Genomic DNA, 16,336 nt, shown 5'->3' on the forward strand with positions numbered 1-16,336 from the left:
GAAAATACACAAAATAACAGAGAAATTTACTAAAGGACGACACAAATACACCAAAAGACTCAATAAAACATATGCGATAAGTACACAGATATGTGTACACAAAATATGTACAGAAAAGTACACAAGGACAACAAGAAATACAAAATAATAACAGAAAGCTATATAAAAATGCCAAGAACAATTGCTCAAAAGGACTAGAATTTTTGACCAACTTCATAATTTTAAAGATTGATTTTATGTGCATACTAGTTGAGTCACTGATGCTACCATTAGCTCAGGAGGAAGAAGCAGGGACGAGGGAGATTATGGCGATATGAAGTGATATTGTGAAGTATCCAGCAGCTCACAGAACCACACACTAACACAGAACATGTGTGGACCTGAGTGGATTATTGGTAATGTTACGATCGTGAGATTAAACCATCAACTAACCGGGCCAAACGGGTCATCTCTGCGTGTCGGGAGGAAGAGGAAGTTACGTCTGTGTGATTGACGGGGGGCAGATTCAAAATACAGTAAGCAAAACATTCAACTGTGAGCCAGATAGCAAAATAATAATCATTTTGCCATCAAAAGCCCTATCTCAGTGTTATTTTTTAGAACAAAAAACCAATGTTCAGATGTTATAGTTTTCAATAAAGCAAAAAAAAAAAAAAGTGCTTCAAAGCCACAGACAGATTTTTTTTTTTTCAGAAAAACCCTGTTTTCTCAGATTTTTGCTCTGAAACTGGCGATTTGTGTAAAACTTGCTCTATTCAACCGCTGATTACGGAAGAACTAAACAAGCTACAAACAATTTGTTTTGGGGACGAAAGTAGAGACTTTCATCTTTCAGAATATGGTGTTACATTTCAGATTGTCAAAATATTCTGTGGGTCTTTAAAAATCAGCCAATATGCTATAAAACAACTGGCACTGAGGGGGTAGAAATTCTGAAAATGGCTGGCACTGAATGAGTTAATGTGCCCTGGTTTACACTGCCATGTATAAATGATATATACATGATAAAGTATGTGAGTATATGAGCCAAATTTGATGCTCTAAACTAAAGCAGTGGTTCTCAAATGTTTTTGGCACAAGTACCCCCTTTCTCTTACTTCTGAATCCAAGTACCCCCTTTGTCTGACTAGAATATTTTGCTTAGAAAACTATTTAAAAAAGACTATAGAGCATAGCGATGGAATGAACGAGTGATAACACACATTTTAAAGAATCTAATTTTGTAAATAAGTGAAAAGAAACAGTATTTAGTGCAGTGATTCCCAGTGGATTGCATTTTATATCAAGAATTTCTGACAACTCCAGAGACATTTTTTTTCTTCTAGAATTAGTTTTCGATCATGTTATGATCTCAGATGTTTTTTTTTTTTTTTTTCTTTACTGCATTTTAGTTAAACTAGATTTAGCTAAAGTACAGAAATACAGTTGTTTAAGATTGTGTAGTTTTAATTAAAAAATGAATAACAATTAAAACATTCCAATTTTTCCACTCTCTCTCTTTCTCAAGTACCCCCTGCAATGCCATCGCATACCCCTAGGGGTACATGTAGCTCATTTGAGAAACACTGCTCTATATGGCCGGATTTGGCCCCCGAGCCTCAAATTTGCCGGCTTTTTTTTTTTTTTTTTTTTTTGTGCTTACATTGTGGACTTTGCTGATTGAATGTCCTTTGTATGAAGTGACTGGTGCTTGTGCATAGCTAGTGAAAGCAGAAAAGGGATGTTGAAATTTACGCAGACAATCCCCGATGACAACTCATTTCCTAACAGCTGAGTGAGGTATAGGGAACGGGCTCTGCTGGTGATACGTTCAGGTCCCGGTGCCAAACAAACCGCAGCAGATGGTCTCCAAAACGCGCCTTCAGCTCCCAGTGGCGCACATTCGTTCAACCTTAGACATCCCTTTACTTTCATTTATTTCTCACTTATTCCTCATGCACAAGTTCACGAGTGAAACTCTTTGCTTTCACGTCACTAAAAGATGCAAACTTTCAGTATCGCCGCCACACACTCATCCTGCGGGAATTCCGGAGATGTTGGGAATGATTTACGCACGCGGAGATGTTCCTCGGCGTGACCAACTCTTTAAAGGCATTCATTAGAGTCCTGCTCTCTTTCAACGCGATTCGCCACACAGCTTTGCTCGGCTTATATATTACACTCTCACCCACAGTCAGCAGCAGCAGCGAGGCGCATGAGAGAGAGAGAGAAATACTGCATTCAAAACCTTCACAATAAAGTGCCTGAGTATGTAAAAAAAAAAAAAAAAGGGGGGGGGGGGGGGGTGTCATCTGTCTTTTTGGAGAGAGAGCAGAAACAATGGAGAAGTAGAACCTGGTGGCATGTTAGCACACGAGCGCACAGATCTGGAAAACATGGTGGGTTGGTGGTGACATGCAGCTGAAAGCCCGACAAGGATGTGATGAGAGACACAAATTGTTGCTATCAAACCCCTAAACGTGGCATAGTAAGAAGAACGGTGATGAATGTCTGCAAACGCGCTGAAAATGTAGACTTTCTTTCTGTGTCCGTGCGTAAAAGCAGAGAACAGACGCGGGTAGCTTATACGAATGGGGGTTTATGTAGATTATTTGTGCCAATGTCCATAAATGCACTGTCTGGGGAGAAGTGAGTGTGATCCCCTTCTGGGCGTGTTTTTTTTTTTTTTTTTTACCCCCTTTTTCACCCCCCTTTCCCTTTGCAGCGCCTCCCTCGCCCTTTCTTTTCCTTTTCTTTTTTTGACTTTGAGTGGCCACCAGCCAGCCTTGGATTTAAGAAGGCATTTGTCTTTTCTGGGACGTGAAGAGAAAGAGTCGTGGCTGGTGCTCAACTAGTTGGTTTAGAGGCGGGTTATATGTGGACACGTCTGTGCGCAGAGGCGAGAGAGAGAGAGAGAGAGAGAGAGAGAGAGAGAGAGAGAGAGAGAGAGAGAGAGAGAGAGAGAGAGAGCGCACGGTGCAGACACAGGGAGGAGAGGAGCGCACAGATTTCAGTGGCACCTCAGCTGGCCTCCAGCACACTGCATGGATGTGCGCTGCGGATGCTTTTTTTTTTTTTTTTTAAATTTATTTTTTTTAAACAAAAAGGGAATTTAACACAGTTTAAGCTTGAAATCAGTGCGTTTTCCTCATTTTTCTTCTGGAATTTGCAATGCAGCCGTTGATTTTGGAAAGTTATAAGTGGAGAATCATCCTTTAGTTTTGTGTGGATCCGTTTCTGTTTGACAAAGACGCAACAAGGGAAAATGGAAGGGATTTTCCGGATGAGGATGTGGAAAGTTGTGGCTTTTTTGCTTCTGGCAACCCAACACGTCTCCAGTAAGACGCTTAAATACCAGGTTTACGAGGAGCAGAAGGTCGGCACCGTCATCGCCCGTTTGAGAGACGATGTCGTGGAGGTTTTGGCCAAACTTCCGAGCTCGGTGTCAATGCGCTTCAGAGCGATGCAGCGAGGCGGCTCATCGTTCCTCACCGTGCGCGAGCAGGACGGAGAAATCAGCATCAGGACCAAAATCGACCGCGAAAAACTCTGCGAGAAGAACCTGAACTGCTCCATCCAGTTCGACGTGCTGACGCTGCCCACGGAGCACCTGCAGCTGTTCCACGTCGAGGTGGAAGTGTTGGACATCAACGACAACGCGCCCCAGTTCGCCCGCGCCGTCATTCCCATCGAGATCTCCGAGAGCGCGGCAGTGGGCGCGCGCATCCCTTTGGACAGCGCCACGGACCCAGACGTGGGGGAAAACTCTCTGTACTCATACGCGTTGGAGCCCAACAACTTCTTCAAGATCGACATCCAGTCGCGGTCGGACGGGGTTAAATACGCGGAGCTGGTGGTGCTCAGGGAGCTGGACAGAGAAGTGCGCTCCAGTTATGAACTCCAGTACACCGCCTCTGACAGGGGTGTTCCCCAAAGAACCGGCTCGACCCTCCTCAAAATCAACATCGCTGACTCGAACGACAACAGCCCCGTGTTTGATAAGTCCTCTTATGTCATTAACTTGGTGGAAAGCTCACCTGTTGGCACTTTGCTCATCGACCTAAACGCCACAGACGCAGACGACGGCACGAACGCCAAAATAGTGTACTCCTTCAGCAGTCACGTGTCTCCTAAGATAATGGAGACGTTTAAAATCAACCCGGACAGTGGGCACCTGACGCTTATCAGGCGTGTGGATTATGAGACGGTGAACTCGTATGACATCGACGTCCAGGCTCAGGATATGGGTCCCAACTCCATGCCCGCTCACTGTAAAATCCTGGTCAAAGTGGTGGATGTGAATGATAACAAACCAGACATCAGCATCAACCTGATGTCCTCCCAGGGCAACGGAGACGCAGCTTATATCTCTGAGGCGTCACCGTTGGACACCTTCGTGGCCCTGGTGAGGGTGGAGGACCTGGACTCTGGGCTGAACGGAGAGGTGGAATGCAAACTTCACGGCCAGGGCTCTTTCAAACTGCAGAGAACCTACGAGAATAACTACATGATTTTAACCAACGTGTCTATGGACAGAGAGAAGAGGTCAGAGTTCAGCTTGACAGTAGTGGCTGAAGACCGGGGGACCCCCAGTCTGTCTACCATCAAACATTTCACAGTGCACGTGACGGACGAGAACGATAACCCACCACATTTCGAAAAGCTCCGCTATGAGATCTTTAAATCGGAGAATAACGCTCCAGGGGCGTATCTCACCTCCATTATGGCGACTGATCCAGACTTGGATGCTAACGGACAGGTGAGCTACTCCATTTTGGAAAACTCCATTCACGGGAGCTCCATCTCCACCTACGTCACCATCGATCCATCCAATGGCGCCATCTATGCTCTCCGAACATTCGATCGGGAGGACGTGAGTCGGATCTCCTTTGTCGTCCAGGCTAAAGACTCAGGAAAACCGGCTCTGTTCAGCAACGCCACTGTTATCCTGAATATTCTGGATGAAAACGACAACCCTCCTGTTATTGTGGTCCCTCAGCTGTTGAATTTCACCGCAGATGTGCCTGCGTCAAAGTTCTTGGAGTCTGGGAACCTGGTGACGGCGGTGAGAGCGACCGACCGTGACACAGGTGTCAACGCTGAGCTCATCTGCTCCATCGTCAACGGCAACGAAGAGGGATTCTTCTTCATTGATCCGAGAACGTGTGAGGTGCACGCCAACGCCAGTCTGCAAAACTTCCCCCATGAGCACGCAGAGCTCACTGTGGTGGTCCGAGACCAGGGCAGCGAAAGCCTCAGCGCCAAAGCTCTGCTCAGAATCACCCTTTATGAGAACATGGAGAACCACGTCCAGGTGATGGACCCGGGCGAGTCTTCCTTTGACATATCCCGGGTTATCATCATCTCCCTGGGGGCCATCTGTGGCGTGCTCCTGGTCATCATGGTGGTGTTCGCCACTCGCTGCAACCGTGAGAAAAAGGACACCCGGCACTCCTACAACTGCAGGGTGGCAGAATCCACCCACCAGCATCACCCCAAGATGCCCTCACGCCAAATCCACAAAGGTGACATCACCCTGGTTCCCACGGTGAATGGCACCCTGCCAATCAGAGCGCACCATCACTCACCTTCGGCCACGCCCCCAATGGACCGAGCCCAGATGGGGAGCCATCAGAACCACCACAGCCGCCAGTCCCTCAACAGCCTAGTGACCATCTCGTCCAATCACATCCCAGAGAGCTTCGCCTTGGAACTGGCCCATGCAACGCCACCTGTGGAGGTGAGTACACACACACACACACACACACACACACACACACACACACACACACACACACACACACACACACACACACGGACGCACACACAAGCAGTTTTAATCTCATGTCTCAAAAGCACAGTTAGCTGGATGTATTTCCCATAAACAAGCGACACTACAGAACTCACTCACACGTGCTGTCCCTTACAGACGAAAATGCCAAAAGTGGCACATTTTGTGCAGCTGGTTAGTAAGAAATGTGTCTGTGTGGCATTCTACATTAGCATATTTAACCCTGAATTGTTTTCCTGGTCAGACTTAATTTGATTTAAAATGAACAAGATTCATATTGTATATTGGAATTTTGAGAAAAAAGTATAGTAAAGTATAGTAAATAGTGGTGCTTTTCTTTCTTTTTTAAAATTCTGGACTGTCTGCAATAAAAGATTGATGATGATGATGATATGAGTTTTGGTCCATATCGCCCTGCCCTAACACGCACGAAGGCACACACACACACGCACACACACACACACACACACCATACACACACACCACACGCACACACACACACACACACACACACACACACACACACACACACACACACACACACACACACACACACACACACACACACACACACACACACACACATATATATATACACACGCACACAAGCAGTTTTAATCTCACACATTCTGTATGTTGTTCAGATCAGTCTCTGTCTGACACACACTCCTGTTGACGCCAGCAGTCTCACCTTCTCAGACATGTGCATACACACACACACACACACACACGCACACGTACACACAAGCACATTCCTCCCTCTGATCAAATTAACCCACTTTGAAATGTGACGGACTTAATAATTGAGTCACAGTTGTCACATAGTTCAAACTGACCCTCATTAAACCAGTTGATGATGACAGATGCGTCTTTGTCTTCACCTTGTGTGTACCCTCTCATATTGACTCATATACAATATAAACATGACTCACTCTTCAGTCATATGACTCCATACTCATCTAGAATCTAGAGCCCCCCATTATCCCCCTGTCACCCCCTTTTTTGTTTTAATGCCATCCATTTTGTCTCATCCATGTACAGCTGACTCTCCATCATCCATTTTGTGTTTACTCATCCATTATTTTGTCTTCTTTGTTGTCCCCCCCTCCTTCCCTCCCTATCCCCCAATTTCCCATCTTTTTTTTTTCTTTTTTTTATCCTTCTTTTTTTTTTTTCTTCTATTTTTATTATTTTGTATTATTTTGTTTTGTTTGTTTTGTCATTTCTGGATGTAGCAAGTCTCACAGCTTCTGTCCATGCTCCATCAGGGCCAGTACCAGCCCAGACCCAGTTTCCGTGGCAACAAATACTCCCGAAGCTACAGGTAATTTACCCCAAATCCCTCAGCCCGCCCACCCCGACCTCCCCAAAGGATTATGTGTTGTTTGTGCTTTTTTTGGAACCATTTTGTTACCCATCATGTATTACATACTGTACCCCAACAACTCGTTGTAAAGTTTTGCCTTGTCTATTGATGGTATATGTTATTTATTTATTTGATGTTGTGCTGGGTTTCTCTTTTTTTTTTTTTCCATATATGATTTGCTATCATTCAGTTCCAAAGTATACAACTCATTTCTCTATTGTATACCACTGTGATTTTTCTGGTGCCCTGAAATAGACTCAGGCTATAAAGTCTCACTCCATCACTACTTTCATCATATTCCCTCATGATCTCAGGATGATGGATTTATTGATGCCCCTAGTGGCTGCTCTGGTAGATTTATTGATGGGATCTTACCTTCATGTTGAATTTATGATCCGAGCCTTGTCTGGAAGTCTTTGACAGATTGCAGAAGCTGACCTTAAGTCTGATATGATAGATTTATTGGTCTCAGTTCAATTCTCTTGTAGAGTGTGGTTTTAAACATGCAAACTTAAGCATCCGTCAGTTTTTTTTTTTTTTTTTTAACAGATGGTACTAAAGCGTGATTCCATTTGGAACTGCTTTTCCCCACAGGTATGCATTACAAGACATGGACAAGTTCAGCTTGAAGGACAGTGGCCGTGGGGACAGCGAGGCGGGGGACAGTGATTGTGACATGGGTCGGGAGTCCCCCGTGGACAGGCTGCTGCTGGGGGAGGGATTCTCTGACCTGATCCACCTCGAAATGCACCATCGACTCCACCCAGGTACGTGTTGTGTGGTCACCAGATAAATGACTCACAAAGGAACTCACAAGTATCCAGAGGTGTAAACAGTACTGATACATCCGTCTCAAGAATAAGGTTTTAATGTCTTCAATTACCCGTGTTCAATGACAACTCCATTATGATTACAGTCATCAGCATTTTTTACCCCAATTACAAGTATTATTTTTCCCCTGAAAGTCAATTACAATTACGTTCTCAATTACTAAAGTTCAAATTCAATTAATAAGCATTACTGAGCCTTTAATAAATAAGCCCATAAAATGTCACCCTGTTTTTGTCCTAAATCAGCTGTAAAATACACAAAAAAAATATTACGTATCATCTAATTTGTTTTTCATCTCTTGGTTACCTTGTTAGGCTTCTTTAATCAATGAAAATATTGGTATTAATCTTTTTGGTGTGTGCGTCTGAGCCTTTTTTTCTGTCATTATACTCCTCAATTTCAATTTATTAAAAAAAAAAAAAAAGAAAAAAACGTATTCAAAACAACTGAAAACCTGATAAATATTAACTACATATGTTTAAGACAGAACTGTAACGTGATTCCCCAGTTTTGCGTTTAATTAAATTGTAGTTTTTTTTTTAGAATTCTCATGCCAATTACAATTACAAAGTCAATTACCTGAACTCATTTACAAATCTATTATGATTACAACAGCGACATATGTTTTCAGTTACAGTTACAACTATTATTATGCCATAATTGTAATGAATTATCAATTACGGGATTACAATTATATTTGACCCCAACCCTGACTCAAGTAGAAATACTGTTACTTAATTAAAATTGTACTAAAGTACATACAATACTCAAGTACAAGTAAAAAGTAGCTCAATTAAATAGTACTCAAAGGAAATGTTCAGAGTTACTTTCACCCCCCATGTTTATTTATTGGTCATACATTTTGTGAATTTGTGAATAAGTATAAGTATAGCTACATTTATGAATTCTAAAACTGAGAAAATAACCTTCATTCAATGCTGTTTTTGGCGCGGTGCATTACGTTTAATCTGATTGGTCGGCTATGATGTGATGCATTTCATTGTTGTCCTGTTGTTTAATTTTTTTGTAGTTTCACAATGTATGTTGATCATTTTAAAACAAAAAAAAAACTATATATATATATATATATAATTTTCTCAGCAATGGTTGGGTGTAGAAATGTATTGAATTACTTCACTTCTTTTAAAATGCACCTAAAGAGGAACTAAACCCCATAAAAGCAACTCAATTACAGTAACGTGAGCACTGTGCAAGTACCTGTGACTAATCTGAGCCATAACCCACAAACAAAGTACCTTTTGTGTTTCCTTTTCTTTGGAAGTTTTGTAACGTTCCACTTATGACCTCAAAGAGATGAGATGATCTTAAACTTGGACACATTTCTGACCATTAAAACCATGCAAGGACAAATATTTGTTAAATGAGAAGTTGGTGCTTGTTTTCATATAAGGTAATAAAGAAGGTAACACACCATGTCACACTTAACAGCATTATCAATGAAATATTGTAATAAATTACATTTTAATAGAATAAAGTAAAAAAGAAAGTAAATCAAATACATTAAAATCAATCAAAAAAGTCTATACAATAAAGTAAAATTCAATAAAATTCCTTTGCTGGCTTTCCCTCAAGGGGGATAGAACAGCCCTAGTGGAAATATTTGTGGAAAAATCATAATTTTTTTACTATTAAGTATCAAATTTTATTAGCAAGTAGTAAGTATTAAAACTCCAGGACAAAACACTATTGTCCTAAATATTCTTAATCCAGGTTTTTTTTTTTTCCAAACTGGGTCCCCTGTATGTCAGGGGTGTCAGAGGGCCACATATTTTAGGCTGGAAAAATAGCCAATTCAACATTAATGTGCCCTGGTTTGCACTTCCACATATACAGTAAATATTATAGGAATTATAACGTACAGAATGTGAGTATATCAGTCGCTACGGGATCTTCACTTGATTTTTCCTGATTTTGGGGAAATTTTTTGAAATAATTTGAGGAAAATGTGTCAGATTTTGAAAAAAAATGAGAGTTCTTTAAACAATTTGACATACAAAATTATGACTGCAATCATATCGTATAAGAACTAGAAAACTGAGCTCTGCAAATATTGTTGTATATAAATTGTTGTTTTTTTTGTATTTGGAGGGGCTGAGATATCTACAACTGAATTAGCTGGTAATTTACATTTTTTTTTAATGATTTTTCTATAATTTTTACTTTTTCAAGCGGGCTGAATTTGATGCTCAAAAGCAGTGTTTCTCAAATGAGGGTACGTGTACCCCTAGAGCTACGCAATGCACTACAGGAGGTGCTTGAGAGAGGGAGAGAGAGAGAGAGAGAGAGGAAAATTAACAAATGAAAGCATTAAAAATAGGCAGTGGCTATCCGTACGGTTGCCGTATCAACATACCAACATTCTATCCGTACGCAGCGCCCCTCATTGGCCAGTTTAGGTCACGTGACTAAGACTAAACCTAACCCTAACCCTAAGAAGCTACGTACGTGTACTTTGGTATCGTACCAATAGCACCGGTTGTCCACACGGCAACCGCACGAATAGACACTTTCTTAAAAATTTTGGGGTTTATAATGTTTAATTTTAGTTAAAAATTATAAAATTAACACAAAATACAACAATAACACACAAAATAAGAGATACATATACTCAATAATGAAAAGACTAGACAAAAAAACCAAAAACAAAATACACAAAATTACACCAAAAACACAGACATCAAGAGAGAAAAATACTTATTACCAGCAACACAAAAAAACAACAAGAAAGACACACCAAATGTGAGAAAAATGCACAAGATCACTACAGAATACACTAAAAACAACAAAGAAACATATTAAACGACATAGGAAACAACCAAACGACACCAAAAACACACACATCGTGAGAGAATAATTGAACTAATACCAAAAACATACAAAAACGAGAACAAAAACACACAAAATAAGATAAAAAATATACTGAATAATAAAAAAGAACAGACAAGCAACAACAAAGTACACAAAAACCACACAAAGTTATGACAGATCTTGTTTAGAACATGAGCTGAAAATTCAAGAGTCAGTCTTGGTCCCACATCTGGAGGAATATGTGAAGAAATAAAACTATTCAGGAGGCACTAAATACTGTTTCATTCTACTTATTTACAAAATGAGATTCTTTAGAATGTGTGTTATCACTTATTTAATTAATCATTATGCTCTATAGATGTTTTTTCACAGAATTCTGAGCAAAATATTGTAGTCGGACAATGGGGGTACTTGGATTCAGAAACAAGAGAATGGGGGTACTTGGATTCAGAAATAAGAGAATGGGGGTACTTGGGCCAAAACAGTTTGAGAACCACTGATCTTAAGGGCTGGATTTGGCCCCTGGGCCTTGAGTTTAACACGTGCTGTAGGTGATGAATACATTACAGTGTTCTATAATATTAAACACTTTGAGTTGATACAAAAAAACAAAAAAAAAAACATTGTTGTCTAAATTTTCACCATCTACTTGTAGAAGTTTGAAAGTGTTTTCTACAGTTAAATTACATCCACTTCAAAGTGAAGAACTCCCGCTCTGCTCCAAACTTTAGTCTCTATTGTAGTTTGTGTCTGACACATTTTCAGCACCATGGACAGCGCGGGGCCTAAGCCGTAGTTATTTGTCTGTACACCTGCCTTTACAGCGACTCCTTTCACCCTGCTGCAGACACAATCCCTATTGTACTCGCCCCCATTCTTCCACACAGCCCTCATTTCCACGCTCGTTATCACACAGAGAGGTTACAGTGTGTGTCGGGCTGGGATGTTTGTGTGCTGCTGTGTGCGCACATGTGTGTGTGTGTGTCATATGCCCCTAAGATAGAGTTGTGTCTTTTTAAATCCTCCCCAGAGCAGTAATGAGTCGCCTGTCACTCATCGATATGCATCTCAGGATGCTGTGTTTTTTTTGTTTCTTTTTTCCCGTCCCTTGATTTTTATGTCCACCCCCCCCCCCCCCCCCCCCCTCGGTGAGTGACAGTGCTGTACTTTCATGACTGAACTGAGGAGAATTCAGAGTAATTGCTTTTGGACTGATGCTTTTCTCTCTCTTCCTGATCTCTTTAATCGACTCTGGTTCTCTCTCTCTCTCTCTCTCTCTCTCTCTCTCCTACTTGTTAATATAATCAGATTTTTTGTCGAGATGGATGAAGCTAGAAGTGTTTAATATGGACAGTCTTTCTTGTATCCTTCATTCTTTCTTCCACCTTTTAAATAAACACTTCAGGTGATTCCACCCTCCCTCCTCCCTCCCCTTCCCTTTGACTTCTTTTGCTATCTTCTATGCTAATAAAGAACGAGGGGAGGGGGAAGGAGATAATTGGCCGAAAGGGAGGATTACCACTGCTTCTCCTCAATAGATTTAATTTGTTTAGATTTTTTTCTATTCAGATGGGTAAATGTGGCTATTCATGCAGGATTTGAAAAAAAAACAAAAAAAAAAACTAAAGAAGCAAATTCTCGCCTCAGTCGCTTTTGGAAGACAAAGAACACATTTGGCAGAGCAATTAAATATTACATTAACATTCGTGAGTAATGCAATTTGTGAAGTAGGTTCCGTGTCTGGTCTCGTTTTGCGTACATGCATGGAAGTGTCACAGTAGCTGGGATTTTGGGAATGTTCCTAATCTGGTCCTCCATGTGAGATTGAGATTTATTTATTTATTTAATTTTTAAATGCGACAATATGTGTATATATATATATATATATATATATATATATATATATATATATATATATATATATATATATATAAAAAAAAAAAAACATGTTCATGTAAATATATGGGATTGTAGCCAGGGGGCGTAAAACGATGTTGAAAAAGAAAGGAAAGTGGATGAGATGGTAGGAGAAATATGAGAAACAAAAAGTCATCGTTCACACTTTCGCAGAAAAAGGCACATTTTGTCAGCCAGACTAATACATCATTAAATAGTAACTTAACTCCAAAAGCATTTTGTCTGCTGAAAACAAATGGATTTGGGTATGAAGTTGTTTTTTCAGTGATTGTTGTTCAACTCTTGACATTCAATTTTGTTGTAAAGATGTCAGAGTGACTTCCCTCTAGGGGTTAAAATCTGGCTATTACAATATACTTTTACTATTGGCTGACAATGATGGTTTGTGACATTTTGGAGGCTTCTTACATCACAAACCACCAATGATGGCCCCGCCCCCTTCTATAAAAGCAAGCACCTGTGAGCTCTCAATCTATGGCGAGTAGGTTGGATTGAGATCATTGTGAATAGAGAGGTATAGTAAGTATTGAGTAGCTAGTTAGCATAATGTAGATTGCTCTTTGGAGAGACTGGGCGTCTCTTAACTGCCCCAGGAGCCCCGCCCATAATCAAGGCGTTTTTTTGAATTTTCAGTGGAGACACACGTCAGCCAAAACCTCAGGGTTTAGTTACTCTTTGATATCACTACAATAAACCTCGGGCTGAGCTGTAAATTACTCCAACACCTTTTCAACAAATCATAATCTTGTTTTATCTTTCTGGTAAAGGGCTTTTCATTTTGAGCAAAGGTTTTCAGTGGTGAAAGTAATGGATTACAAGTACTTTCATAGGTACTTGTACTTTTTTAGAGTATATTTCTAACTCAGTAATTTTACTTGTACTTAAGTATGTTTTAAAGAAGTTAAGTCATTTGTTACATTTCTACACCCAACCGTTACTGAGTAAAATGTTATTATTGGTTTTACAATGATCAACGGACATTGTGAAACTACAAAAAAATGAAATGACCAGACAACAATCAAATGCAGCGCATCATAACCGACCAATCAGAAAACAGCATTGAATGCTGGTTAATATCTCAGTTTTACAGTTCATGAACGTAGCTATACATATAGCCTGATAATCTATTTTATGTGTAATTGAATTCATTTGTGTTATTTAATTTAAAAAATAATTGTACATTTTGACAAACCTTTTATTTTGTACAGTTGCCTTTGTTGAAAATAAGTTAAGGTCCAATCGTGCAAGATTTCATCTATTCCTTTTAAAGTTTATACAATATACAATAAACATGGGGGTGTAAGTAACTAGTAACTTTTACTTTGAGTACTAGTTAAATGAGCTACTTTTTACTTGTACTTGAGTATTTTATGTATGACTTACTTATACTAGCAAGTAACAGTACTTCTACATGAGAAGGATATATCAGTACTCTTTACACGTCTGAAGTTTTCTGTACGATAACCAAACATAGCCAATAGCAAACCCACAGTATAGATAATTTCATGATGACCTTTAGAGAGAAACTAAAACCCAAAACCACTTTTTTTATGCTGAATACAAATGTATTTGGGAATGAAGTAGTGCTGTTGATTGATCCTGGTTCAGTGACTGTCAGTGACTGCCCTCTATGAGTTGAAACCAGGCTATTACAATTGATTTTTGCTATTGGCTGAGAACAAGATCATGTGATGTTTTGGGACCATCTTGCATCACAAACAAGCCCTGTTAGCCCCGCCCCTTTTATAAAAACTAGCACCTGTTGGTTCTACAATCTGTGGTGAGTAGGTTGGATTGAGAGACGAGTGAATAGAATTTTACTGAGTAATGAGTAGCTAGTTAACATAGCATAGATTGTTCATTGGAGATTTGATAGTAAAGACTGGGCGTGCCTTAACTGCTCCAGGAGCCCCGCCCATAATCAAGGCATTTTTTGAATTTCTCTCCTAGTGGTAGGTCAGGAGAAAGCAGGGGTTTAGTTACTCTTTAATGGTGTGAAATCAAGGTTTTAACATTTCTACTGATTTTTATTTTTGCCATTACTATACTAGCATTGGGATTGGTGTTTCCTCTGTGTTTCTTGGGTTTAGTTTTGTTGTTGTTGTGTTCCACTGGGCTGAAGGTCACAGTATTCCCCCCTGGCTTGAGCCTCTCCTCACTGTTTGTTCTGTTTTTCCTCCTCAGCTATGAGACTGTGCACAGATGAATGTCGCGTCCTGGGACACTCTGACCAGTGCTGGATGCCTCCGCTCTCCTCGCCCGCTTCCTCCGCTGACTATCGCAACAACATGTACATCCCCGGGGAGGAGTCGGCCCAGCAGCCTCCGCTAGATGACGACCAGTCCTCGGTGGACTCGGAGCGCCGCAGGAGCTTCTCCACCTTCGGTAAGGAGCCTGGGAGCGAAGAGGCCGGGGTTGGAGGAGTGGTGCCCGGAGGAGGAGGAGGAAATGGCGATGGCTGTGCTGCTGGAGGCGGGGCTGGATCCCTCCTCACAGAGATGAACTCCGTGTTCCAGCGCCTTCTTCCTCCTAACATGGATTCTTACTCTGAGTGCACTGAAACAAACCCACCCTCGTCTTCGTCCAACGCCGAGAACCGAAGTGGGCGTAGTAGTGGGAGCATCGCTGGTAACCATAACAACAACGCTGTTCCTCAGGACAATCGGAGAGTGTTGCTACCTGGCGGTAAAGGTCCAGCGTACCCCCCCGGTGTGGCTGCCTGGGCGGCCAACACTCACTACTTGAACCCAGGCAGCGGCTCCGTGGGCTCCTCCTCGACCTCTTCCTCCTCCTCATCCTCAGCCTCCACCCCAGCCTCCGCTAGTGCACAGCCGCCACACCTGAAATGGCTTCCGGCGATGGAGGAAATCCCAGAGAATTTTGAGGAGGATGATTTCGACGGCGTCTTTCATCAAGGTCACCCCAACGTCAAGCGTAGCGAGAACTGCCATGAAACAGGAATGGATGCCAGCGAGTTGGCCCACGAGATTAACAAACTTTTGCAAGATGTGAGACAAAACTAGACAATAGGAAGAAGTAGAAGAAGAAGAAGAAGAAGAAGAAGAAGAAGAAGAAGAAGAAGAAGAAGAAGAAGAAGAAGAAGAAGAAGAAGAAGAAGAAGAAGAAGAGGTGTAGCATAGATTCACTGTGTGATGTGGGAGTCTTTCATCATATCCTGGTCAATGCTTGTCGTAACTTATAAACTGACAAGGACAGTTTTTCTTACACTGTAATGCCTGTTTTTGCTTATTTTACCAAATATCAAACTTTCCTCTCCATGCAGAGAGCGCAGAGAAACGTACCGCAGGCCGCTGGAATCGTGATGGAGATGATCTAAAAAAGCATCAAAAGCAGTCGACGGAAGAACAACTTGCTTGGTTTGTTATTTAGTCTCCTGAGAAGTTGCTTAATGTTTAGTTTCCAACACAAATCAACCAACACGACTCGTACCCTTGTTTCATTTGTAACGTTTGCAGCAGTGTAAAAACTCCACTGGGAGAAACAAACATTTCGGTGATCTAATATCTGCTTTTACAGTGTACAATGTTGTACAGTGTCTGTGGGAAAAAGACGGCAAAATCACTTGAATATTGTGCTATGTCTCCTGTTTTGGTATTATGGAA

At 41.2% G+C, this 16,336-nt stretch overlaps 1 protein-coding gene across 1 annotated transcript; it reads left to right on the forward strand.

The window, feature by feature from the left end:
- Window positions 1–3,238: 3,238 nt before the first annotated feature.
- LOC114469563 (protocadherin-18-like) lies at window positions 3,239–16,132 on the forward strand. The gene is made up of 5 exons (XM_028457173.1): window positions 3,239–5,719; window positions 7,006–7,094; window positions 7,731–7,903; window positions 14,898–15,749; window positions 15,835–16,132. Exons 1-4 carry the CDS (start codon window positions 3,245–3,247, stop codon window positions 15,734–15,736), a joined length of 3,576 nt encoding a protein of 1,191 aa, XP_028312974.1. The 5' UTR covers window positions 3,239–3,244; the 3' UTR covers window positions 15,737–15,749; window positions 15,835–16,132.
- Window positions 16,133–16,336: the final 204 nt, after the last annotated feature.

The sequence above is a fragment of the Gouania willdenowi genome, chromosome 1 (genome assembly GCF_900634775.1).
Source record: "Gouania willdenowi chromosome 1, fGouWil2.1, whole genome shotgun sequence".
In the NCBI taxonomy this organism is placed as follows: Eukaryota; Metazoa; Chordata; class Actinopteri; order Blenniiformes; family Gobiesocidae; genus Gouania; species Gouania willdenowi.